General features: G+C 64.1%; 1 protein-coding gene across 2 annotated transcripts in view; it reads left to right on the forward strand.

Moving 5' to 3' along the window:
• The window catches only part of NFIC (nuclear factor I C), a 142,454-nt gene that overhangs the window by 89,204 nt on the left and 26,423 nt on the right, over positions 1 to 26,827 (forward strand). For both annotated transcript variants that reach the window (XM_044998991.1, XM_044998992.1), the window contains exons 3-10: positions 2,624 to 2,695; positions 7,190 to 7,264; positions 7,661 to 7,784; positions 10,245 to 10,369; positions 18,106 to 18,228; positions 19,010 to 19,194; positions 22,625 to 22,784; positions 25,978 to 26,063. In XM_044998991.1, coding sequence (XP_044854926.1) covers positions 2,624 to 2,695; positions 7,190 to 7,264; positions 7,661 to 7,784; positions 10,245 to 10,369; positions 18,106 to 18,228; positions 19,010 to 19,194; positions 22,625 to 22,784; positions 25,978 to 26,063 — 950 coding nt within the window. The remainder of the gene's footprint in view (positions 1 to 2,623; positions 2,696 to 7,189; positions 7,265 to 7,660; positions 7,785 to 10,244; positions 10,370 to 18,105; positions 18,229 to 19,009; positions 19,195 to 22,624; positions 22,785 to 25,977; positions 26,064 to 26,827) is intronic.

The raw sequence follows: 26,827 nt of genomic DNA on the forward strand, positions 1-26,827 counted from the left end.
CGGGATAGCCCAGGTGTAACTCTGGGTATATGTGACGGGTATCGTGATGGGTGTACTGCTGGGTACACGCACTGGGTAGGGGTTTGGGGCACTGCGGGGTATATGCAATGGGTCTGATGCTGGGTGTGGATGATGGGTATATGCCAATGTAGCCCTGGGGGTAGGGGGCAGGGTATATGTGACGGGATAGCCCAGGTGTAACTCTGGGTATATGTGACGGGTATCGTGATGGGTGTACTGCTGGGTACACACACTGGGTAGGGGTTTGGGGCACTGCGGGGTATATGAAATGGGTCTAATGCTGGGTGTGTATGATGGGTATATGCCAATGTAGCCCTGGGGGTAGGGGGCAGGGTATATGTGACGGGATAGAACGACAGAAGGAATCGTGAAAAGGGCTGGGGGTCACGGGGCCCCTGGGAAGGGGGTTCCCTTTCCAAGGCCTGGCCCCCGGAGGAGGAGGAGGAGGAGTTCATCTTCACACCTTGACGTTTACCGAGTCCCGTCCCATGGGCTGGCCCTTCGTGGGGCCGGATGGTGGCGTCTGGCGCACACCAGGTGCTCAGCGCGTTATGGCGTCTGGCCCCAAACAAGGCCCTGGCTACAGACCCTCTCGTTCTGGGCTCGAGAGCTGCGCGGGGCACGTGCCAAGGCAGTGCTGCTCAGCCAGGCAGCAGGACGGAGAGCCAGGCGAGCGCCCGCAGAGGGGCAGAGGGCACGTGGCTGGAAGCCCCGAGTTTGAGCAGGGAGGGGAGACTTGGCGGAGTGTCAGCCGGGGTCACTGGGCTGGCCTGGGGAACGCCCAGCTGCCAGGGGAGCGTATGGAGAGCAGGATCAGCCCCACGCCTGGGGGAAGGCAGAGGCTGAGCTGGAAATGCAGGGGCTAGAGTGTGGGAGGCAGCCAGCACACAGCCTGAGGCTGTGTCTCCATTACCCTTCCCCCTCCCCGTGCCCTCCTCGGTCTGCCAGGGTACCTGGTCTCCGTGCCACCTGCTGAGGCCTGCCCAGTCCTGTCTCGGATCCCCCAGACGGGACCCACCCTGGCACCGGGCTCGCCCGTGGTGGCACTCCATGACCGATGTCACATCCCCGTGATACCAGAGCAATGAAATCCCATTGCCTCGAACAAGGTCTGGGAGCCCCAGGACGGCTCCCTGAAACCACTGAGACTCCGCCACAGCCCCTGGGGCCGGTGACCCCCCCCGCCCCGGCCCTCCCACAGCTGGGGCTAGATTGCTAGCGAAGGCAGTTTGGGCGGCTCGGAGCCCCCCACGGCACCTACTGCCCTGAGCATGCCAGGCTGTGGCATCGCCCCGGGGAAGGCTGCCAAGGCCCGGGTGGCAGGGAGCAGCCGTTCCAGAGCCAGGTGCAGTGGGCAGGCCAGGCGGTGCTTTGTGCCCGTGCGCAGGGCCGCCCAGCCAGGGGGTTGCAGCCACAGCAGAGGAACCCAGGGCTGTTTCATGGCGCCATCGGTTCTGAGGTTGGGAGCTTCCTCCATTACTGGCGGCGAGCAGGCAGCGGTGAGGGCAGGAGGCTCCGTCGGGCACAGCAGCCCATTAATCATTGTATGGGAACAGCAAAGTGACCTCTGGTTAGTGAGCGCAGACCACACAGGGGCCATTACTGCACAAATGCTATTACATAAAGCAGCCATTAGTGTTTGTCTGTTGCCAGGGGAACCAGGGGCCTGCCTGGTCATGGTCACTAGAGGGGAGGAGGGAGGGGTCGTTCTTTCTTTCTTTCTTCACTCCCTCAACCTTTACAATTCTCCCCCCACCCCTCCCACAATTTGATTTGGATGCCGCATTCTGCTCCACTTCCTGTCCTAACCTCTTGCACAGTGTTCCTGTTACATAGTTGCCGTGTTCCACCCTAGAGGTGGCTGCATTCCTGCATGCCGTGAGTGAGCCATGTGCAGTGTTGCTGTCCAGATTCAATTATTGCTGTGTTTGGCGCGCTGGGGTCTGGAGCCGGCCCTGCTGGCACGCGAAACCTTAAACCAGAGTGAATAAATGAAGCCTCGGCCCAGCACTTCTGAAAGGTTGCCGACCCCGTATTAGAGTCAGTTTCCAGCCAACAGGGGGCGCTGCGGGGAATGCGACAGGGTCCCACCACTGACAAGGGTAGCGAGTGTGAGCTAGTCCCGAGCCCAGCCGCTCCCGGCTCCTACTCCTGACTTGGGCAAGCCACGGTTTCCACACCTGTGAATCACAGCTCGTGGGAGCTGTTACCATCTTCCTGGGGTGTGCGAGAACCAGGGCTGGTGCCAGGGCGGGTGACTGCCTGAGCCAGTGAGCACCAGCCTCTCCCAGCCCTTGGGGCAATGGAAGCACCAGGCAATGGAAGCACGGAGTGCTGCTGGAATTAATCGGGGGGCAGGGCGCGATGGGGACGGTTGGGCCGTCTAGGGCAGGCTCGACGCAATGCCAACTCTCCCCGCTCTAATGCAGCCCCCAGCTCTTGCCATCCTGAGAGCGGGCTGGGGGCAGTGGGCTGGTCGCTGCCAGCAGGGGGCGCTGCTCGGAGCGGGGCATAGGAGCCTGGTGCGGGGTCAGGATGGGGGGAAAGAGGCTGGCAGGGGGGTGCTGGGCTGCAGAGTCTCACGCCTGGCTTTTCCTTTCAGATTCGGAGCAAAGCAGCAGTCCGAGGACAGGGATCGGCTCGGACCAGGAGGACAGCAAACCGATCACATTGGGTAAGTCAGCGCTGGGCGGGGGGGTCCCCTCACCCCTCTGCCTTGCCAGCTTGCGGGGGGTAGATCTCACACGCAGACCCCATTTAAAGCTCTCTCGGGGCAGGGCAGGAAGCCGTGCGAGTACTGAGGCAGTTGACACCCTCCCTGTTCACCCTCCCCAAAGCCAGGGGCCAGGCCTCTCGCTGGCCACAAGAGTGATGAGTTTGGGGCTCTCTCAGCCTAGCGTCCCCTGGTGGGAAATCTCTGCACAGCGAGGCCTGAGAATGGGAGTGGGGCAGGAGGAGTTTCTTAAAGCCCCAGCCCCTGGGGTCAGGTGCTTATGGGAGAATCTCAGCTTTGGTTTTAAAAATACCCCAGCGATGTTTCTCACCCATGTGGCTGTGGAGAAAAGGTGCAAGACCTGAAGCCTCCGGAGCCAGAAGGCAAAGGACGAGACCCCCCAGTTAGTTAGTTGCTACAGCTCAGATTCGTGGGGGCTGCCCCATCATTCTGGGATGCTTTAGGGGGGCAGGTTTCTGCTGGGATAGTGGAGGGGCTGTGGGGTGGGACTGAGGGGCAGCAGCAGAGCTGTTGGGGGAGCCCTGGACTGGAGCATCAGGGGGTGATGGGAATTTAGGGCCATTGCAGAGCTGTGGGGGGGACCCAGCACCAGAACAGTGGAGGGGCTGCAAACCAGGGGCATTGGCAGTGCTGGTCATGGGAAGCTTGTACGGTGCTCGCGCATGCTATGCCAGGCTCTCTTGGCAAATTACCCCCCAGCCCGCTTCTACCAGAGGGGGCGTGGGGGTCCTGAGGGGCACAGACAGCGGTCACACAGCTGCCCCAGACTCTTCGCCACCCGGGGAACAGCTGAACACACCTCACTCCTGCCACAGGGGGCGGCAGAGAGTCCTGGGCCAATACAATACCACAGGCGGTTCTCACTCCTGCAGCAGGGGGCGCCAGAGACCCCTGGGCCAGCACAGCACCACAGGCGGGTTCTTACATCTGCAGCAGGGGGCGCTAGAGAGCCCTGGGCCAGCACAGCACCACAGGCGGGTTCTTACATCTGCAGCAGGGGGCGCCAGAGAGCTCTGGGCCAGTCCAGCCCTATGGAAGCGGGACGGTTTTAGCCGAGCTTTGCATCGAAGTGGTCAGCAGCGCGGACACCTGCTCCTTCAGGGGCCAGTGTTGCGCCTGCTCTCCCAATGAGATCAGACAGCCCACAGCAGGACCCTGAGCCGGCCCCCCAGGTGCTCCCAAGGGGTCAGGTTTGTGCTTCCCCCTGAGAGCTGCTGGGGCCTTTTCAAGAGCACACGGTTCCCTCGTGCCAGCAGTCGATGAGGAAGATGCTCTCCAGCCAGCACCCCAAGCCAGTGGTTCTGTGCCTGACTGTCAGGCCGAGGCTCTGGGCCAAGGCGCCCCCCCTTAGGCGCCCATGTTCACAAGAACCGGGCTCTGCGTGCCCCCCAGCTCCCGGGCACAGAGGCAGAAACAGCGAGCTCGGAGCTCAGACCCAAACACAGGCCATTACCGCGGGGAGATGGGGCAGGGCTGGGGGCGGTGGGTAGCGCTGGAGAGAGGGGCAGACTAGCACAAAGAGAAGAGCTGGATGTTAATGGAAAGCAGAACTTTCCCCACCCGAGAGGTTCACCCATTAGTAATGTCAAGGGAGGGGTGTCCACAGGACGCCCCTGATTTCACAGGAGTTCGCATCACGGACGTGTTGGGCCCCTGCAACAAATATTACTTGTTATTTGTATCACGGTAGCACCTAGGGGCCCCCAAGAGAGACCAGGGACCCACGGCCAGGAGCAGCCCAGACACCTAGAGAGACAGCCTGGCACCCCAAGGGTGGGACGGGGGACCCAGAGGCCAGTGGCAGAGGCAGAAAGAGAACCCAGGTGTCCTGAGGCCTGGGCCTCCCCACTAGGCCGCACGGTTTTAGACAAATCACATTTTGGTCGGCTGCGTCTGTCTGACAGCCAGCAAGGCGGAGGCAGGAGAGCAGGGAGAGAGGGCTCCCAGCCGGCCTGCGCCAGCCAAATCCTGGCTGCCGCTGGCCCAGGGCATCCCCGGAGCAGCGCCCGGAAGGGCTGGGGGTGAAAGGTCAGGCGCCGAGGTGGAACGGAAAGGAAGTGATTGGATTTTGCTAGATGGGAAAATGCCACGGAGAGGAAACTGCTGAGCCAGGGCTTTCTCCTCCACCTCCGGCTTCTGCCAGCAGCTTCTCAGCCGCCGGTGACGCTGAGACCCAAACTGACCCCGTCTGCTGCTGGTGCACCGCCCCGCGCTCTCGCCCGCCTGCAGCAGAAGTGCTGACTCGGCAAAGCCAGGCTGCAGCAGGGGCTTGGCTCCTTGGTGCCTGGGGTGACATACACGCCAGGCAGATGCTGAATAGCTTCCCTCTAAGGGGACTGGGCTGAGCGACAGGGAGACTGCTGGCTGGCCAGGAGCCGGAGTTTTTATCAGCTGGTCTGTGGAGTGTGGAATGAGTTTGGCAGGCCTCAGCCCAGCTCCCCAGCATAACAGCCGTCCTCGGGCTCCTTGCAGAGAGGCCAACAGAGTGATTGCGTGGACCTGTGGCAGAGGGCAGCAGGACAGTGGGAGCATGCCCTGGGATTCCAGGGGCAGGGTGACTGGAGACGGGTGGGGTGGTGCCAGTGGTAGGATCTGGTGCCCAGAACAGGGGCTGAATCCCAAGCTGGCAAATTCGCAGTTTGCCCCCAATTCACTGACTTTGCTGTCTCGCTGTGAGTGCCAGGATCTCCCGCCCGCGGCTGCTTTCCAATGAGTCACTCCTGTGGCTGGGTTTGGTTTTCTGAGTCACCCCCCATGTGCCAGAGGCCCCTGCACTCAGCTTTGCCAGCGTGCCGGCCCCAGGGCATGCGGGCAGGAGCTTGGCTGCCAACTGGGGATGGAAGTATCCAGGACTATTGAGCCATCAGTTATTATTGAGAAGTGGCACCTGGAGGCCACCCCCGCTGGCATGCTCCATGCCACCCCATGACCAGTGTGCCGGGTGCTGCACAAACATACAGTCGAATCAGCCCCTGCCCGGAAGAGTTTACAGTCTGTACAGATAAAAGAAGTATCAGAGGGGAGCCGTGTTAGTCTGGATGACTCTGCTTGTCGGTGACATTTCGGCGGCGACGCCAATTGACGTTGCCGCTTGTCGGCGGAATTTTGGTGGATGCTCGTCCGCCGCCACGGTCCTCCGTGGCCCGCCAGACGAAAAAGGTTGGGGACCACTGCCTTAGAGACTAACAAATTCATTTGGGCATAAACTGTCGTAGGCCAGAACCCACTTCATCAGAATGTCAAGTCAGTTACAGCCGCCCTGAGCACTTGTGACCCAGCCCATGGAGAGATTAGAGCTGCTTTCACACCCCGGCTTGGGGTTTTAAGCTGCGTGAGTGTGACATGAAAGCAGGTCAGGTCAGTATGACATGTACGTCAGTTACTGGATATCTGACACACAGGTGCAATACGTGGGAGCCAGCATGAGTCATGCAGATAGGAAATTAGATTTCACAGCCAGTGCCTGGGGATCTGGGCTGGGGATCCCTGGCCCTCTCCGAGCCCCAGGCTGGAGTGGGCAGCGCTCAGGGGAGCAAAGAGGGTGGGGAGGAGCCAGGCTGGGCCATGCCGATGCTGCTCTGGTGCCCGTCGGATCTTCCCACTGGGCCGACTTGGGAACTTGGCAGGGGCCCATGGGCCGGCAGCTGCTGGGGGAGGGTGCAGAGTGCGGCTTCAATGCATGCAGCATGGGAGTCGCCAGGCTGCTGGAATGTCTGCTCCAGCCATTGCCCCAAGCAGACCATGGGAGGTCCCCGGGATCTTGCATCTCGGGGCGGCTACAGCCTCTCTTCCTTGCCAGGGCTCTAGCTCGCTGGCAGCCCTGGGAAGCGATGCCCAGCACAGGCAGCAGGAGGGAGGAGGGAATCTCCATGGCCCTGCCCGCCCTGGCCTCTGCAGAGATGCGGCCAGTAGCTGAGGTGCCACCGCTACCCTGGAGCTCCTCTCCCCGGGTCCCTGCAGAGCGACGGCTTCCAGCCTCTAGGCTCCCTGGTCCATTGCCAGCCCAGCCCCTTGGTTCTGCTAATTGATGGACCAGGAGCTCCGGGCAGCTCAGCTAGCCTGGGGGACTTGACTCTGGCCTAGCCAAGCGGAGCCCGGACCTCCCTCAGGCCCCTGCCTCAGCTCCCAGGAGCAAGGCTGGAACCAGCAAGCCAGGCAGCTCCCCCCACCCGTGGAAACCTGGGCCCCGTGTGCCACGTGCGCTCCTCAGGCACCGCGGCGGGGCGTCATGACACACGCTGGGCAACGCCGGCCCCCGGCGGCCGTGCAAGGAGGCAGGTCCCCAAGGCGATGGATTGTGGGTGGAGGGCTGGGGCAGAGGCCCACCCCGGTTAGAGACGCAGGGAGGGAATGGCGGCGAGTCTGGTGCCAGCAATGGGTGCCCAGAGCCGTGTCTCTCGGCTCCTCTCATCTCTCGCTCTCTCCCCACGGCAGATACGACAGACTTCCAGGAGAGCTTTGTCACGTCGGGGGTGTTCAGCGTCACGGAGCTCATCCAGGTCTCCCGAAGTGAGTACCAGGCCGGGGGCCGGGGGCGCAGCGGCGGGCAGGGAAACCGTCAGGGCCCCAGAACTTTCCCTAGCGCCGACAAACAGGCCATTGCATGGCGAGGCAGAGCCAGACACTTCCCCTTCCGCCCCCGCAGCCCCTCCAGGGGAGCAGACTGCGTGGAGTTCGGCTCAGGGCCTGGTGAACAGGTCTGGGCACGGCCTGGCAGCCTCATGCCAATGGCTGTGTTCCTGCGCCCCATGGGGGACGCCAGTCCTAGCTGGCATAACGGCCAGGAGTGGGTAGCGAACGTAGCTTTCCCCCAGGGGAGCTCTGACATGGAGGGACGTGCCCACCCCTGGCGGGGTGTTCTGATGAGCCCCCCTGACGCGGGTCTCTCTACGTTGTGATCCACAGCGCCGGTGGTGACAGGCACGGGGCCAAACTTCTCTCTGGGGGAGTTGCAGGGTCATCTGGCCTATGATCTGAACCCCTCGAGCACTGGCATGAGACGGACGCTCCCCAGCACCTCGTCCAGCGGGTACGTACCAGCCTCAGCACGGGCTCTGGGGGCAGCGGGGCCGGGAGCGGGGGGGAGGATAGGCCTTTTCTAGGCCTTCTCTGTGCAGCGCAGTGTGGGAAGGGCGAGGCAGGTTCAGTCCTGCTTCAGCCAGACGCGGGGCCAGCCGGCACGCCTATCCCATGCATGCAAGCACCTTCCTGGGCGCACTCACACTCCCATGCACATAGAGGCCCGGATGTACAGAGATGTAAGCACACCCGGGGACCCGCGTGGAGGTGCAGTCGCACATGGAGTCCCACGTCTGCACCCTGCGACACGCGTGGAGCTCCAGTCACACACACTGCCAGAGCATGCACGTCCGCGGACTCGTGCAGACACACACACCGGGCAGTAGTGTAAAACTGCCTGCGCAGCCTCAGATTGGGGTTCGTTTGGTCCATGGAATAGAAATCCAGGGCAGGTTTTTCCCTTTGCTGAGCGATAGCCAGAGTCCAGTGCAGGTGGGCTCCTCTCCTCCTCACTCCTAGTCCTCTCCCTGCCTGACACACGGTGTCCCAGGGAACTCCTTCCTCCCACCCTGGCTGCAGCCCAGGCTCCCAGCCTCTAGCCTGGTAACCTCCTCTGGTGCGGAGGGGGAACATCTGTTACTTAACCCCATCAGTGCTGCAGGGCTCCAGGGACCTGGTGCAGCGACGGCCCTGCCGGGAACAAAGCCAGCAGTGACGTGGTTAACCAACAGTTTTGGCCTGGTGGCTTCCAGGGACAACTTAGAGCAGCCCTGAGCTTGGCAGCTGTAGCAGCCTGGCGGCGTGGGCCTGTCACTGCTTCCGCCTAAGCAGGGCCAAGGCTGTGCAGGAGTTGGATGGGAGACCGCTTGAGGAGCCCTGCAGAAAATGGCGTGGGCCCTGCCCCAGTGATGGGGGCTTTCCCCTCTGACCCGGCCTGGCCCCACGCCTGGGACTGTGCTTTGGGGGCTGTTGCATATGGACTGAGGCCGGTGGAGACTTAGGACTGAGGAGGAGTATTAGCAGCAGCGTGCGGGCTCCCTATCTCCTTTGGACAGGACCTTGTGCCTCCCAGTAATCCCCGTCCCTCTGAAGATGGTCTTTGCCATTTCCGGTCCTAGACTGTTGTGTGGCTGTTAAACAGCTGCTGCGTTCCACCCCAGAGGCAGCTCCCGCGCATAGCTAGCCGGTGAGGATGATATTATTCAGTGGCGGCGGGTGTGCGCCCTGTGCTTTCAGCCTGTAAACTAATACGAAAGAACAGGAGCCTGGGAGCTGAGGGAGAAGCAGCCCGCTTGGGTCTCTGGGCAGAATTTGACTTTCATGGGCGCTGCCAGGTTACTGGAGAGCAGAATTTGGCCCACAGAGTCCATTTCCTCTGGCAGGGAACATGCTGGCAGAGACCAGGCCCTGTGGATTTCCCGCCAGATGAGCTAGGTGAGGGGGATCCTGCCGGCCTTGCCTCACTGGTTTGGCAGGGTGGACGGGGCCTCAGGGAGCCCCTTCCTTTCTCTCGTCTTTGATCGGGGCAGCGTGGGGCAGCCAAGCCCTCGGACACCCGCTTAGAGTTAACTGGCGCTCCGGGCGTTGCTGGCGATGGTTGGCTGCACTTGGGGCCTGTTTCTGGCCTGACACTTCTCAGGCCAGGCCGACGCGCCAGACCCGTGCTGGTATCACTACGTCGCGCAGGGGTGTGAAAAATCCACCCCTCCGAGCGACGCAGTTACACCCCTAGCTCCCTGCAGACAGCAGCCTGCGCACGGGAGGGCTTCTTCCATAGACACAGTGACCCCTCTCCGGGAGGTGGATTAGCAAGGCCGAGGGGAGCGGCTCTCCTGACGCTGCAGCCGTGTGCATGAACACAAGCCCCCAGTCTGGCTCCCACAGCACCCACGGGGGTCGCGTGGGTGTAACGGAGAGGGGAATTGGGCCCGGCAGCTTCATTTCTTCTTGTCACTGACCCCCGGGCTCCCTGCCACCAGCTCCTCCCTGGCGCCCCTTAGTGCCGAGGCTCCAGGACGCAGCAGCCACAAGGTGCCACGTCCGTATGGGCTTGGCCCAAGAATCTCGAAATCGGTGCCTCCTCTTCTGCCACGCGCACCCCAGGGGACTCTGCCCTGAGTAACGAGTGCTCCCAGCTGCCCTGCGTGGTGATAACCTCACATTCCTGCCGCCCCGACCTGTGTCAGGCGGGCCACTCGCTCAGGGAATAGGGGCCATAAGACTGGGCTGGTGACTCACCTGAGGTCAAACAGCCATTCAGTGGCAGAGTCCCCTACTCTAACCACCAGACGACACTTCCCTCCCAGAGCTGGGCACAGAACCCAGGCATCCGGGCGCCTAGACTGCACAACACAGGGAGGGAGGGAGCCCCCGAGCCGTGACTGCCGCCCCTTGGCTGTGGGCAGGAGCCTATGTCAGCGAAAGGCCCCGGTGCCCACACTGATCAATTCTCCTTCCTCCCCTTCCCCAGGAGTAAACGACACAAGTCTGGCTCCATGGAGGACGACATAGACACGAGTCCGGGGGGCGAGTACTACACCTCGCCCAGTTCGCCCACGAGCAGCAGCCGCAACTGGACAGAAGACATGGAAGGGGGTAGGTATCCGGGCCGGGGCCTTCCCCGGCGTCTTCTCCCGGCTCTGGCGCCAGGCTGGGCCGTGCACCCGGCTTCTCCTCTCTGGGTTGGTCACTTCGGCTTAGGAGCCAGTTCCTGGCTCAGAGGATCCCCCAGGTGCAGAGAGGTCTGAGGCGGAGCAGGGAAAGGAGCCACCCCCTGCATCCTGGGGCATCCCGGCTGCTGATCGCTGGCGTCACAGGTGCTGTATGTGAGGGCATGGTCGGGGGGTGAGCCAGGGTGCCATCCTCCCTCTGCCAGAGGAGACCGGCAGCCGCAGGGCCACTCTGCCCGGCAGTCTGGGCTCGCTGTCGGAGCTCCTGGCCGGGTGCTTGCCAGCGCTAGGGGAGCCCTCGAGGAGACGCCCTCGGTTTCTATAGGTGTCTCTGATGGCTGTGCAGGGAATGGCCATGGGTCCACTGGGTCTTCCCCAGCACAGGGTCTCTGGAGTGGGTCTGTGTCGATGACTCTTCCAGGGGAGGGCCAGCAGCTGCCCTCCCCGCTCAGGAGGCCGCCTGGCTCCTGACCCACTCGCTGTGCCCCTGCCCCCGCCGCCCCGGACCCCTCTGTGCACTGCCAGGCTGTGGCCCTGCCCCCGCCGCTCCCCATCTCCACAGGTGCCCCGTATTACCGAGGACAGATTTCTTCCTTGTTTGATGTTTTGTCTTCCTGTCTAGACAGCCCCAATTAGCCGCTCATTAAGAGAAGGGGGAGGGGGTTGGCTGAGCTAATTAAAGCAATACAGACCCTTTTTCAGATGGCTGGTTCCTGGGGTCCCAGGCGGCGCCAGTTCTCCCTGCAAGGATGGGGGCGGGGGGGGTTGTACATTATCTTGTATTTATTTCTTTTTATAATCTTGAGATTTCTATCAGCGGGTCGGGGGGAGGTTCCCCGGGGATCTGCTGGGTTGGGGGGGGGCAGTGAGCACTGGCAGCTAATGGCCCGGGGGGTTCACCCCCCAGCTTCACACAATTAGGGATGTTTTTAAAGGGGCTTGTTAGCTTTCCTACCTCTCAACCTGGAAGCCCCAAACTATTCCCCCCCCCAGTCCTTTGGCTGGCCCCCAGCCCTCCCCCCAGACTGTGTGTGTCCGTGTACACCTCTGTGTTTGTGCACATGTGTGTGCAAAGGTGGGCCGGGGCCGGGGTGGGGGGTGTTCAGACTCCAAGCCCAGATCCTGGGCCCCCTTCCAGAACACGCGCCATGGCAGGAGTCCAGGGCCAGACCAGAATCGCGGCCCGAGCCTTTGTCTGCCTTGCTGGGCGCAGACCCTGAGCCCCCTCCACCGGGACTGCAGGTGTCCCCTGACCCCTGCTGGAAGCGCCATATCACAAGCTTTGCACCACTGAGCCAGCCCGGGGGCACCTAGGACAGTGTACACAGCCCCTCCTTCTCCAGCGGGGGGCGGGGGGCAGAGCAGGGGGGCAGAGAACTCGGAGCTCTGGGCAGCAGAGCACACCGAGAGGCCCAGTGCAGAATCTAGTCCATTTTCCTCACTGGATTTCCTCCTGATTTACACCAGCCTGAAATCAGAACCAGGCACAAGGTATCGTGCTGGGGACCCAGGACGCCTGGGTTTGAGTCCCAGCACTGACTCAGCACTTTGGGCTGGCCAGTCTGTTCTCTGTGCCTCGGTTTCCCCACCTTGGGAAGAATGGGGCTGACCCCAAGTGGTGTCCTGAGTTAGCAGCTGCAAAGCGCTTTACCCCGGGATTGGAAAATCCCAGAGCCGGCTGCGAGTTTTGTTCAAAGCTGGGTTTGGATGTCAAAGGGCCTGTTTCTTTTCCTACATGAGAATTTTCCACAAATAAAACCCGTTTCGTTAGACATTTGGGGGAGGGTTTTTTTTTAATGAAAAACGAAAAGCAAAGCAGGTTATTGTGTAAACCCTGCCCCCTCCCCATTTTTGCTTTCCAAGCTTTTCCTGGGAAAAGCCCTTTTCCAGCCGGCTCTGTTGATGATGATGAATGTGAGATTGTTTTAAAGATCCCTAGGACAGGTTATTCAATCTTCCGCTGTTCAGGCTCCCGGGTTTTGCTAGCCTCTCCAATATTTGCTAGAGGTGGGTTTCGCTGTCTATTATTTATTTATTCTTTGCACTGTGGTAGCCTCTAGCAGCCTCCTCTCGGCCCAGGTCCCTGGCCTGCTAGGCACTGAAGAAACACAGACCAAAGAGAAGCTTTGCTGGGTGGGTCTGGGCTTGGGAGCTGGGATGCCCCAGGCGTGGTGGAATAGCCCTGGGGTTGCTCTGCCTTACCTACGGAGCGCTGGGCGGCCAGAGTAGTCAGCCGCTGTCAAGACATTGTAGGCGTGGTGGCAAGGAGGAGTGCTCACCCAGAGCCAGGAACGGAACCCAGGCGTCCTGGTCCCCAAGCGCCCTGCTCCAGACCGTGGTCCTCCTGGGCTGCAGCTGTTTTTCCCCTGTGGCGGGGCCTCGACTCACTAGCTCCACCAGCTGTTGGAGTTCAGGGAGAACCTCAGCTCTGGGGGCGAGTGTGTGTGAGTCCCTCTCTCTCTGTGCCCCCCAAGCCCAGCCGTGGGGGGCGGGGGAAGCCATCCGAGAAGGGATGTGCTTAGCTGGCGCGTCGCAGGGGAGGTTATTTCAATCCCGTACTGGATGTTCTGTGAAATCCTCCTAAATGACCGTCTGAGAACGGGCTAAACCCATTAACACCGGCTGGGCCGAATGGCTGGAGATAAATCCTCCATGGCACGGTGGCAGCAGGATTAACTCCCTCTGGGAGCGCCCTGCTTCGGGCGGGGGGAGCCCCCACAATGGAGCCCCGGGTACTAGGATGGGGAAGGGCAGACGAGCCACACGCCCTCTCTAGGGGCTGCACAGTGCCCTGGTGGGAGAGTCCTGCCAATGCCCACGGGCTGAGGGGGCTGCAGGGGAAGCCGTGGCCGGGGGGAGAAGCAGGGGCGGGGTTGAACACAGGGCACAGCAGAGAGGAGGGCACGGGGTGAACTGGGGAGGGGCGCAAGGGGAAGGGCGAAGCAGTGGGAGACGGGGCCAAGGGGCACGGAGGGGGATTGCAGTGGGCAAGTGGAGGGGCTGGGTCGGAGGAAGCAGCTGCCCAGGATGTGGGCTGCCCCGTACAGCCCAGGGGAGAGCAGAGAACCAGGCACCCCAGCCAGAGACACCATCCTGCCCCAGGAGCCGCACACCGCCTCTGGGCCTGCCAGCTGGAATCACCTGCGGGTGTGGGGGGAGCCAGTTCCTCCAACTCCTCTCCCCAAATCCCTGGGGCTTAGCTGCCCATGTCCTGCGCCCGGAGAGGCCCTGGCACGAGGGAGCCCGGGGGAAGACAGGCAGTCCTGTGGGCAGCCAGGGGTCAGAATAGAGCGAGGCAGGACAGATGCAGTGCACGCTGGAGGACACTGGGGATGGGGGGCAGCTGTTCCATTGCAATGAGTGCTGCTGGCTCCCAGGTGAAAGGCAGTGAGGCAGGGACCACCGGCCTGGAGACCTGGGCCCTAGCGCCTCTAGGACCGAGTCTGCCAGCCTTCGCTCAGCAGGAGGATAAAACTGCAGTGTTTGACCCTCTGAAAGCAAGGATGAGCCAGCGGGACTGTTGTGCCCAGCCCTGGAGAACCCAGGCGTCCGGGCCAGTTTTAAAAACTGACCTGAATTTCTGGCTAAAGCACACGCAGCCCGGTGGGAGGCAGGATATGTTGGGCCTGTTCCCACAGCAGATCCAGGCAGCCAGCCGTGCTGGAGACCAGTGACAGGCACTGCTGGGAGGAGATTCCTGCCCTGCATTCCCAGACGGAAGCGACAGAGATCCTGACCCCCGTTTGCGTGCTGGCGATGAGAGGCCAGTGGTGCAGCCGAGAACTCTTTGCACGTTGGGTTGGATCAGAGGCTGGTTTGGATCAGAGGCTGGGTTGGGAGCTCCCCCCCCCCCCCCGCCCGCCCGCCCGCCCGCCCGCCGGCGGTTCGGTTCCAGCCCTTTTCTGGTATAACCGTGAGCCAGCAAGCTATGCAGACAAGGTGCCGGAGAGCCGCTCCCGGGGGTTCGGTGCCACTGAAGAGCGACGGCGGCTGTGTCATCGCGTGCCTCCTCGTGGAGGTGCAGGGTCAGACAGGGCAGTCACACACCAGAATGCAGCTCGGGAGACAGCAGGCAAAGCCCCGAATTCTGGGCTGGGCTGGGGGCGGGACTGCCCCTGGTGTGTTAGAATAGCCCTGGGGCTGCTCTACCTTACTGCAGCCATACCGGCCCTGCATGGACCACTGTGCAGCCCCGAATGGCCAGCCCACACCGCACTCCAGCCATTCCTCCTGTTCCCCCATACACCTGCCCCCCAGGTCTGGGGGGGGGAGCCTACGCGGGCCTTGGGGAGACGATCCCATCACAGGCACGTTTCCCCTGCTCAGCAGCCCTTCCCCCCATGGTGTTTATGCCTTTTGGCTTCTTGTGCTCAGGGCTCAAATCCCCCAGCTCAGCGCTCTGCAAAGCTCAGCGTATTTTTAGCTCTCCTAATCTTTCCTCATAAATCAACAGCCAACTATCCCGGCTGGGGCCCATCCCGGGGCAGGGCTGGGGCTGGGGTCTCCTGTCTGTAGCACCACAAGCTGAGCCAAGGGGAGCTAGACCCAGAGGGTTTCCTTTACTTTGGGTGACGCTCAGTGGCAGAGGGAAAAACAGCGTCTCTGTCCCGTTTGCTAAGACAGGGCTGACAAAGGGGGGCTTGGCTGGTTCCCGTTCTCCTTGGCACAGGCACCTCTGCCCTGGCAGACCCCGCAGTGGGGAAAGCAAAGGCCTGGCAGTGTGGCTGGCCAGGCTGGGCGCATGGCGCCAATGTCGCACAGAGCCACCTCACCTTACCCTGCCTGGGCCTGTACGGCCCAACCCCCACCTGCCCTGGGCCTGCACGGCCCGGCCCCAGCCTGCCCTGGGCCTGCACGGCCCTGCCCCAGCCTGTCCTGGGCCTGTACGGCCCCGCCCCAGCCTGCCCTGGGCCTGTACGGCCCCGCCCCCGCCTGCCCTGGGCCTGTACGGCCCCGCCCCCGCCTGCCCTGGCCTGTACGGCCCCGCCCCCGCCTGCCCTGGCCTGTACGGCCCCGCCCCCGCCTGCCCTGGGCCTGTACGGCCCCGCCCCCGCCTGCCCTGGCCTGTACGGCCCCGCCCCCACCTGCCCTGGGCCTGCACGGCCCCGCCCCAGCCTGCCCTGGGCCTGTACGGCCCCGCCCCAGCCTGCCCTGGGCCTGCACGGCCCCGCCCCAGCCTGCCCTGGGCCTGCACGGCCCGGCCCCAGCCTGCCCTGGGCCTGCACGGCCCCGCCCCCGCCTGCCCTGGGCCTGTACGGCCCTGCCCCCGCCTGCCCTGGGCCTGCACGGCCCGGCCCCAGCCTGCCCTGGGCCTGCACGGCCCCGCCCCCGCCTGCCCTGGGCCTGTACGGCCCCGCCCCCGCCTGCCCTGGGCCTGCACGGCCCCGCCCCAGCCTGTCCTGGGCCTGTATGGCCCAAACCCAACCTGCCTTGGGCCTGTATGGCCCCGCCCCAGCCTGCCCTGGGCCTGCACGGCCCCGCCCCTGCCTGCCCTGGGCCTACACGGCCCCGCCCCAGCCTGCCCTGGCCTGTACGGCCCAAACCCAACCTGCCTTGGGCCTGTATGGCCCCGCCCCTGCCTGCCTGGGCCTGTACGGCCCCGCCCCCGCCTGCCCTGGCCTGTACGGCCCCGCCCCAGCCTGCCCTGGGCCTGCACGGCCCCGCCCCAGCCTGCCCTGGGTCTGCACGGCCCGGCCCCCGCCTGCCCTGGGCCTGCACGGCCCCGCCCCAGCCTGCCCTGGGCCTGCACGGCCCGGCCCCCGCCTGCCCTGGGCCTGCACGGCCCTGCCCCCGCCTGCCCTGGGCCTGCACGGCCCTGTCCCCGCCTGCCCTGGGCCTGCACGGCCCCGTCCCCGCCTGCCCTGGGCCTGCACGGCCCCGCCCCCGCCTGCCCTGGGCCTGCACGGCCCCGCCCCCGCCTGCCCTGGGCCTGCACGGCCCCGCCCCAGCCTGCCCTGGGCCTGTACGGCCCCGCCCCCGCCTGCCCTGGGCCTGCACGGCCCCGCCCCAGCCTGCCCTGGGCCTGCACGGCCCAGCCCCCGCCTGCCCTGGGCCTGCACGGCCCCGCCCCAGCCTGCCCTGGGCCTGTACGGCCCCGCCCCAGCCTGCCCTGGGCCTGTACGGCCCTGCCCCAGCCTGCCCTGGGCCTGCACGGCCCCGCCCCCGCCTGCCCTGGGCCTGGATTCCCTGCCTTGGGTGTTTCCCCTGCGGCTGCCTGGCCTGGCTCAGGCTCTATTCCTGGGTGTGTAGCGATGGCCTCAGCCGTTCCCGTGGGCAGAGCGGGAGGTTCCCCCGGCAGCCTGGGCCCTGCGTGGCTGGAGGGAGGGAGGAACATGCGAACCCCCAGGGCACTGCCCAGCATGGTGCAGGAGACGCAGCTCGTGCGGCAGCTGATGGGTTTCGGTGACTGGGCCCTGGAGGGGACAGGGCGAGGTTTGGGTGAGTGGCCTTGTGCAGTTCGACCCTCCCCCCAGCTCTCCCAGCTCAGGCCCCGCTGCGCCATTCGCCCTGAGGGGGGAGAAGCGGGTCGAAAACACAGAACTGGAGCCATGTGCAGTGGGGTGAGGCTGCCCAACGGGGAGGAGAGAGACACCTGCACACATGGGGATGGATACTCCTGCCAGCACTTGTATACCAACGTATACACACGCACATGCACACGCATGTGCAAACACACCTACCCTTGTGTATACACACACGCCTGCATACCCATGTGTCCACTCACATACACCCTGCGCATACACACACACCCCCTGCTGCACACCCACGTGGACAAATGCACACTTGTGCACTCGCACACATATGCGCGCACACAAACGTGTCACTTAGACACCCTGCGAGCCAAGCAGTCGAGCCAGGGAACGTGACCCACTTCATAAGCTCCTGCCCATCCCTCTGTCGCTACCTAATTAACGAGAGCAAATTAGTGGCTGTGACAGGGCCTCAGGAGAGTCTCTGGGTTCTGCGCTCCCTGCTGGCTCTGCACAGCAATACCCCAGCCGTGCCCCCAGAGTTCTTTGCGCTGCGCCTCTGCCCGTGACACCCAGCCCAGCAGCACCCCCCTTTCCCGGGTAACGCCGGGCACGGCAGAGCCCTTCCGTAGGCGCCGAGCTGCACAGCGTGCAAACGCTCGCCTGGGAGTGTCTGGGACTGGGCGACAGGGGATGGATCACTCGGTGATTCCCTGGTCTGTTCATTCCCTCTGGGGCACCTGGCATTGGCAACTGTCGGCAGACAGGATCCTGGTCTAGACGGACCTTTGGTCTGACCCAGTGTGACCGTTCTTATGTTTGCTCCCCCAGGTTCTAGGCTCAGTCGCTGGAGGGTTCCCCCGCCCCCCACACACACCTGGTGATTTCACTGGGCTGTCAGTGCCTCGAGCCAGGCCGGAGTGAATCCATTCATGGGCCGTCTCCTCTGGGCTCCGGCCTCTGAGCCAAGCGCTCCAGGGGATCCATGTGCCTGGTGGGAGGGGGAACCCTTCCTGACCCTGGGGGTCAGATTCTGCCCTGACGCCTGACACTGAATGGTGCTTCTGATGGACTCCGCTGTGGATTTTATTTGTGGGCCTTTTAAACGCCGTCCCTGAGCACTGTCGTGGGCCAGAGCGGCGGGGGGCTGACCCCTAACAGCACCGCTTCTGCTTTTCTCACGGCTCACTAGGCATCTCCCCCGTGAAAAAGACGGAGATCGACAAATCGCCCTTCAACAGCCCGTCGCCCCAGGACTCCTCCCCGAGGTTGAGCTTCACCCAGCATCACCGTCCGGTCATCGCCGTGCACAGCGGTGAGTCTGGCTCTGCGGGGGGGCAGGCCCCCAAAGCTTGGGGGCGGTTCCTTTGTCATTCACAGCCCGGGAAGGGGTGCTGGGCAGGGGGGTCTGGGGGAGGGCTGCACGAACGCATGCGTGGCTGGTATCATTTCTGCTGCGCCCACAGCCTGCCAGGCAGCCTGCAGGCAAAGACCCAGCCCTGAAGAGTTTGCAAGGGAGAGAGAGCCGCCAGCTACAGTCTGGCAGGGTCTGCGTGACCAGGGTTGGGGGCAGAAGGAACCCAGCTTGGTTTTCAGCCCAGCATCCCTTGGGCTTGTGGGCTGGGCCCTGTGAGGTTGGGGGTGGGGAGGGCGGTTTCTCGGAGCGGGACTGGTTTGCAAATGGCAATGCTTAGCACCGCTCGTCTGCCAAATGCTTCACCAGCGTCAGCTGATCCTCCACGCACCTTCCCCCCGGCCCCAGAGGCAGGTAAGGATCAGGGTCCCCATCCGCAGATGGGGGAAACTGAGGCACGGCGTGAGGTTCAGTGACTTGCCCAAGGCCATAGAGGGGCCTCGGGGTCAGAGGCAGGGTGAGGGCTCAGGAATCCCTGGCTCCCGGCCCCCACCACGAAGGGATACGCAGTCATAGATGTCAGGCAGCTGGGCCGTGTGGGGCTGCCGCCTGAGCCGCTGTTAAGGGGGCGCTGGAACCAGAGCGGAGTGCCCGTGGGGCAGGAGGGTGCTGGGGCGCTGCCTGGCCTGGAGCTCCGAATGAAGGCCGCCCCGGTCCTCTCTTTGTCTCTCTCCCGCTCTAGGTATCGCTCGAAGCCCACACCCTTCATCTACTCTGCATTTCCCCACCACCTCGATCCTCCCCCAGGCGGCCTCCACCTACTTCCCCCACACGGCCATACGGTACCCGCCTCATCTCAACCCGCAGGACCCCCTGAAAGATCTCGTCTCACTGGCCTGCGACCCGTCCAATCAGCAGCCTGGACCGGTAAGGAGCTGCCTCGGCAGCCCCCACCGCTCCCCCACCCTGGGGGCCTGTGTTGGGGACAGTCCCACAGGGCCGATGCAACCCGGGTCCTGCCAGACCGGCCCGGCACGTCCCTCCCCACCAGAGACCTGTGAGCCGGGCACTGCTTGCCCCATGCCCGCACCCCCAGGCGCTGTCGCCAGCCCGAGGCCCCCTGAGCTCGGACGCTGCACCCAGCGGCACTGTAGGAGCTAGATTAGATAGACGGGGTGTCTCCGGGCTCCCGCGGGGTGAAATCCCCCCCACGCACACACACACACATGCCTGTGCACTGCTCACACCCAGCCTGCGGGACTTGCTTGGGGCGCAGGCGTGGGGCTCTAGGGTGACCAGACAGCAAGTGTGAAAAATCGGGATGGGGGTGGGAGGTAATAGGAGCCTATATAAGAAAAAGACCCCAAAATCAGGACTGTCCCTAAAAAATCAGGACATCTGGTCACCCTATGTGGCTGGCCCCTCCGCAGTGGAGAGACGCCGCCACTTGCCCCGGGAGAACAGCCCATCCTGGGTGCAGCCCATAGGCAGGAAGGAGCCGCTGTGCTTTTCCACCACCACCCCCAGTTCATTTTCCCGTCCCTGAGGCGTTTGCTGGGAACAGGGGGGTTCATTCTCCGGCCCAGCCCAACCCCCCGAGAACATAGTTTGATTATTATTTTTAAATATCAGTTAGTAGCTTTTCCTCTTTCATTTGGCTGCGAAGCCGGCCAGGGCAGGGGTGTTGCCGGCCTGGGGCTGCCCCTGCTGCGTGGGAAAGGCCCGTGGCACCGCGCCCTGCCAGGACTGAGAACCAGGAAGTGAAACTGACAATAAACAGAAAGTGAAACTGAGCCAGTGCAGCCAGGCTGGGGCAGAAAGGAAATTAGCTGGGTCTGTAGTGCTGGGAGGGGCGAGGACGCAGAGGGGGGCACCGACCGTTTCTCGTCCTTTGAAGTATAGCAAATGATTTGCAAAAGCTGAGGCCCAAGTCCATTGCGAGAGCAGAGGGGTTTCCTGCCCCACGGACCCATGAACTGTCTGTCCCCCAGTGCGTGTGCTGCCAGGTCCTTCCCGAGCCCCCAACTCTTCCGAACCAGGCGCATGCGGATGTGCTGGTTCCCTTGCCCCAGGCCCTGCTAGTGCTGCCTGGTCACCTGGGCGGGGGTCTTCTCTCTGTGTCGCCTTCTGCTATCAAACCTCCCCCTTCGCTGCTGCTCTGGCCCCCTCCCTGCCCCCTGCAGCACCCTGGACAGTTCCCGGGACTCATCCACCTGCTGCTGAGACGCCCGGCCCCACAGCCAGGACCAGAACCCAGCCTGCCGCTCCCAGGCCGAGGGAGCGCTCGCCAAGTGGCACTAGTAGTAGGTCCTGTATCCTCTCTCCCACATCCATGCCCCTGCCGCTCTCCAGACTTGCCTGGGGGTTCTCCTCGCTCCCGGCCCTGACTCCCGGCTGCCCCGTCCTCCCCGCCACCAGGCAGTCTGCTGGGCACAGTTCAGGCTCTGCTCCTCACCCCGGCGCAGCACGCGGTTGGGTTTTCCTGGTGGATCCCCCCTCCCCAGTCCCCTGGGGGCTGTGGGTTAATTTCACCCCCACCCAGGCAGACTGTCCTCTCCAGCCCTCCAGCTGACTAGCCTCCTTTGGGAGCGGGGATTTCACAGCCCCCTCACAGGCAGCCTCCGGTCCAGGAGGCCAGTGGCACAGCCAGAATCCTGCCCTCGCCCCAGAGGCCTGTGGCAGCTTCGCCTGCTGGTGGCTGGGCCCTGGGCCTGGCGCGGCGGCTGCAGGGACGTGACCCCCATGCTCAGGGCTGGCTGGAGAGGCAGAGCCCCCACCGGGCAGGTCTCGGAGCCCCTGAAAGCCGCAGAGCGGGGTGGAGGGGATGGAGGCTGCTCCGCAGCCTTTGAAGCCTTCAGCTGGGCCCCTGCACCCTAGCGCGGGCCCCCCAGCCCCAGGGTTTGATGGAGCAGTGATTGCTTCCCAGCTGGCTCTGGGCCACCCCGGCTGGGCGCCCCTCCCCACGGGGGCGGGTTCAAAGGGCTGACAGGAGGGTGCCCCCCCCCCACTCGCTTCCGCTTCCCCCTCCGGATTCAGAGGGCAATTTGGTCAATGTTTGGGAGTCTAAACTGGGACCCCCAGGCTCTGCCGATGCCCCTCAGTCCCGACCCGCAGCCCCCTGCAGCCCCTTTCCTGTGTTGCTGACAGAGCTGCACCAATGCCCCTCGGTCCTGGCCCCCCGTCCCGGCCGGTCACTCACAAGCCCAGCTGGCCGGATTGCGCAATGGCTGAGCTGGGAGCTAGTCGCACTGAAAGCCGAGGCGGGTGCATCTCGTGGGACGTGCTCACTGTCAGCCACGTAGAAGATCCCCAGCTCCCCCTTCGCCTGTCAGGGCACTGAGAGTGGGCACTGCGGGAGACGGGCACTGAGGGCGGGTACTGAGAGCAGTCAGTGTGGGAGGCGGGCGCAGGCAGGCACTGAGAGTGGGCACTGAGAGCAGTCACTGCAGGAGGCGGGTGCAGGCAGGCGCTGAGAGCGGGCACTGAGAGCAGGCACTGACAGCGGGCACTGAGTGTGGGCACTGCGGGAGGCGGGCACTGAGAGCGGGCACTGAGAGCGGGCACTGTAGGAGGTGGGCACAGGCGGGCACTGAGAGCAGGCGGGCACTGAGAGCGGGCACTGCGGGAGCCGGGCGCTGAGAGCGGGCACTGAGTGTGGGCACTGCAGGAGGCGGGCGCTGAGAGCGGGTACTGAGAGCAGGCACTGCGGGAGGTGGGTGCAGGCAGGCGCTGAGAGCGGGCACTGTAGGAGGTGGGCGCAGGCGGGCACAGAGAGCAGGCGGGCACTGAGTGTGGGCACTGCGGGAGGCGGGCGCTGAGAGCAGTCGCTGCGGGAGGCGGGCGCTGAGAGCGGGCACTGAGTGTGGGCACTGCAGGAGCCGGGCGCTGAGAGCGGGCACTGAGAGCAGTCGCTGCGGGAGGCGGGTGCAGGCAGGCGCTGAGAGCAGTCACTGGGGGAGGCGGGCGCTGAGAGCGGGCACTGAGAGCGGGCACTGCGGGAGGCGGGTGCAGGCGGCCTGGCCTGTGCAGGGCTGGTCCCAGACCCTGGGGTTCCCCACGCTGCCTCCAAGCAGGGCCCTGGCTTTGCATCTGCTCTTTTCCATCAGCTGCCCCAGCCGGTGCCTGAAGCCCGGCCCTCGTCCCTGTCCCCAAGCAGCCCCGGGGCCCCGAGGCCTCCACCCGGACCAGACCCCTAGGGCTCCCACTGCTCAGGGCTCCGCCCTGCTGCTGCCGCAGCCCCCACCCGCCGTGCCAGTGGCACCTGCGGCGCCGCGCCCGGGAGGGCCGGCTGGGGGCTGCAGGGCAGGGCGCGGGCTCCTAACGGCTTGTGGTTTGTTTTTCTCTGTTGTGTCCCCAGTTAAATGGAAGTGGTCAAGTGAAAGTGCCCAGTCACTACATTTCTACCCAGATGCTGGCACCGCCACCTCCCCCTGGCATCCCCCGGCTGGCTCTCTCTCCTGACACCAAATCCACCACGACAACTTCCGAGGGCGGGACAACCTCACCGACGTCACCCAGTAAGCAGCCCGCGGCATCACGAGGGGCCAGCCTGGCCCCGGTGCCATCCTCCCCCCACGCCTCCTCCTGCCTCCAGCTCTGCATGCAGCCCGGCACGCCCGGCAGGCACCTCAGGGGAGGGGGCGTGGAGTCGTTTGGGAGCCAGGGACCCCCTGCCCATTAGAGAGCAAAATCGGTTGGTGTCTGACAGCCTGCATGGAACGAGTTTGCTGGGTCTCCGTTGGCTTCAAGTCGCATCCCCTGCTTGGCCTCTCAGGGCACCGAATGGGCCACGGACACTGAGCTTCCCTCTCTTGTACCCACGTCCTGCTCCACAGCCCGCGGCAGGGCCCGGTGCTCCAGCAGGGAGCTGGCCTTGTGCTTCCCCAGGACGTGGGTCTCTGCTGCTGGCCGCTCTGACCTTCCTGGGGAGGCAGGTCTGAGCTGGTGCTGCCGGGAACGGTCACTCTGTGCTGCTTCTCCGCTCCTTCACTGGCCTCTCCATGGTGCATGTGTCCAGGTCTGTTTCCCACCGAAAGTGCTAGGGATTTCAAACCCGGGATGGGCGGGGAGGCCGGACTCCGGGGTTCTATTCCTGGCTCAGCCCCACACTTCCTGGCAACCCTTGGGCAAGTCACTTCAGCGTTCCGTGCCTTAGTTTCCCCATCTGGAAAATAGCTGTGGGGGTGGAGCTAATGCCTGTCCCACGGGCTGGTGGGGGGGTTCCATTGGCTAATGGTCACGGTGCATTGAGCGCCTCCAATGGGAGGCATTAGGGAAGGACGACGTAGGACTGATGGTTGGAGGATTAAATCCATGCATCCATTGGCATGCGCGGTGCCCCGAACTCCCAGTCACTGCATACGTGAAACTAAACAGCAACTGCACTGGAAACTTCAAAGGAAGAGAGTCCATGATGAGTCTAACGAGCCAGAGGCCATGCCCTCGTTAGCGATGGTGGTCAGTGGCTAGTTCCAGCCCATGAGGATTTGTAAGGCACTTCGTGCACTACACATGTCTATGGGTCCCACCAGAGCCCCATAGAAATTGGGGCCCAGCTCCCTACACCTTGTGAGCATCAGAGCTGGAGCATTCTCGGGGCAGCGCTGCTCAGCAGCAGCGGGTCCCTGCCGCCCGGCATTCACCCAGCATGGGCAGCGCGGAGGGGCGGCGTTTTGCCATGGAGTTCAGGGCAGGCTGGGGTCTCAGATGGGATCCCACGGCCCCCAACCCAATGTCACATCCAGTCCATCCCCTGCCGCCCTGCTCTGGCCTGCCTGTTTAAAATACCCCAAGCCATGGGCCTTGCCCCCTTCACCCGCTTCTCCAGCTGGAGCCGTCTACCCGTTCCAAATGGTGGAGCTGGGCCATCCCGTGGGGTGCCGGGGCACAGCATCAGCATGTCAGAGTGTGCCCCATGGCAGAGGCCTAGCTCCCAGGGCACCGACACGGCCCCGCAAGATGTTCCCGGCTCACGTTGCCATCACGTGTCATCGCCTAGCACCTCCCAGTGCATTGGCTCAATCCTGGCCCCTCAGCCGTGCCCCCCGGAGCATGCTCTGCTCCCCCGCCAGGCCACGTGCCCGCTGGAAGCCCAGCTGCCAGCCACACCCCAGCGAGCAGGAAGTGGATCCTGACTGCCCCTAGCTCGAAAGGCCGGCTGTGAGTAAACACTTCCCGCGCCAGCAAACCGTAATCGCCGACCGAGAACCCAGAGCTCACTGATGGGAGCGAACGAGGAAAGACGCGTCAGTTCTGCAGCCACCTTCCAGCTAGAGCTGAGGAGGCGCGTTCGGAACGAGCCGGCGCCAGGAGGGGCTGCCTTGAATATTTCATCAGCATTGATGAATGATGAATGTTTCATCCACTCCCTCCGGTCTGGGAAATAACCGGCCAGAGCCGCGGGACCTGGAGGCCCCCCCAAGCCCGGGGGAAAGGTCCCAGCATCCCCGGAGGCTGGGGAGCAGTGGGAGAGCTGGCGGCTCTGCCAATCCATCTGCAGCCTGCGCAGTGCGTCCGCGGTGTCCCCCGGGACGGCGACGGCAGGGCTCGGCCGCAGGGTACACGCTGAGCCCCGGACCTCTGGCTCTGACAGAGCTAATGGGCCAGTGCGAGTAGATCGGTAGCGCTACGGGCTGCTAAAGCGCCCTACACAGCCCAGCCAGCATGCCCCGTCAGCGTGCTGCCCCGTCAGCGTGGGGCACAGACCCAATGGGTCAGGAGGCTTCGGGACACGCCCAGGGGGGTCTCCCCAGCTCCTAAGGCAGCTGCCCTCAGCCCGTCTGATGCCTGCTCCCTTTCGCCCCAGCCATGGCCAGTCCCAGGAGCACCGGGAGGCGCCTCCTCGCCCAGCTTGTATTAACCCTCCCCACGGGCCGGGCCATGTCAGCGCAGTTCCATGGCCAGCGCCAAGCAGAGGCTCTGAGAACCACAGCTCCCAGCATGCCGTGCTGCAGCAAGCTCCGCCCCCTCACCTGAGGGCTGTGATTAAAATGCAAGGGGGTTAGTGGAGGACATGTGACCTAGTGGGTAGAGCAGGGGCCTGGGAGCCAGGCCACCTGGGGACCAGTCCTAGCTCTGCCACTGATTTTCTGGGTGGCCGTGGGCAAGTTGCTTCATCTCTAGGTTTCCCCACCATTGGCGAGTGGTTGCGGATCGCGCTGTGCCGTGGGGCACGGGGCTTTGGGAAGCTCCCAGATCCTGGCATGGGAAGTGCTGAGTGCTGTGTGTGTGATCCTGCTCTCTGGGGGTGGGACTAGACCCATGTGTCTTAGTCCCTGTACTGCTGCTGCCCTGGCTGTGCGAAACAGGATTCTAGACTCGGGGGGTCTCAACCCGGCACCTTTCGCCATCACTAACCATTCAGAGCAAGTGTATCTGAGACACACCCACGGGACGTGGCTGCAGTCCATTCCCCAGGCCCTGCCATCAGTATCAACACAGAGGAAGCAAAACCCTTTGGGACAGCTAGACAGAGCGACCTCGTGGGTAGGGCGCCCATGACGAGGCAGTGTGGCCTAGCAGATGGAGCCCAGCCTGTGCCAGAGACGCCTGGGTTCTGATCCCAGCTGTGTCCTGGGGTGTCCTCGACCGTGCCCCTTTGCCTCCCTTCCCAGTGGGGTGCGGCCACCGGTGCTGGGCCGTGGTGACTGATCAGCGCATCAGAGGCACCTGCCATTCGCCGGGCTAACGAGCTCTTGTTTCTGTCCCCAGCCTACTCTGCACCCGGCACGCCCCCTGCGAATCGTTCCTTCGTGGGATTAGGACCAAGGGATCCGGGGAGTATGTACCAGGCACAGGTAAGAGCTGCGTGCGCTGGGGGCCACGCGGGGCGGGAGTGCTGGCCTCCCAGAACTGCCCTGGCGCAGGGGCTCTTTGCCATGGCAGGGAAGCACTAGCAGGCCGTGCTGGGCAGGGACCCTGCCTTCCAGCCACGACCAGGACTTGGGTAGGAAACAGCCAGCCCCATGGCCAGGCCTGGGGGCAGCATCCTGGTGGCTCTGCCTCACTGGCAACCGTCTCGTTTTCCCCGGCGAGCAGGTTCCCTGTGGTCCCATGTGGGATCAGGCCGGCCTGGTGGCATGTGAGCAGCAGGGCCCCAGGGCAGGAGCACGGCCAGGCAGCCTCTCAAGTGACAGCGGGCGGCATCCTGCCGAGCTGGCGTCACGCAGCCTCACCTGCCGTCCGTCGGGGCGCAGCTCCCCAGGGCACAGCGGGCGCAGCTCCCCCTCGGGCGGAGCGGAGAGAATGACGGCCCAGCATGGCTGCTCAGGGCCGGATTCAGTCACTCGGGGCCGGCCCGGCAGAAGGGGCCGGCTAAGGTGGCTTTAAGCCTCGGCTTTCTCCACACGTGAGGCCATGTGGGCAGCAGAGAAGAGCCGCAGCGCGGTGCACCGCAGCCGGGCCCCAGCAGCAGCGTGGGTGCCGGGCCCTTCCTCCAGCTCTGTGCCAGCTGGGAGGCAGCTCAGGGGGCCATTGGTACCTACTTTAAGGGCCCTCAAAGCCAGAGTGGCCCAAAGGGACCTGGGGGTATCTGGGAATTGGGCTCTCCCTGGGTGCTGGG

The sequence above is a fragment of the Mauremys mutica genome, chromosome 24, assembly GCF_020497125.1.
Source record: "Mauremys mutica isolate MM-2020 ecotype Southern chromosome 24, ASM2049712v1, whole genome shotgun sequence".
Classification (NCBI taxonomy): Eukaryota; Metazoa; Chordata; order Testudines; family Geoemydidae; genus Mauremys; species Mauremys mutica.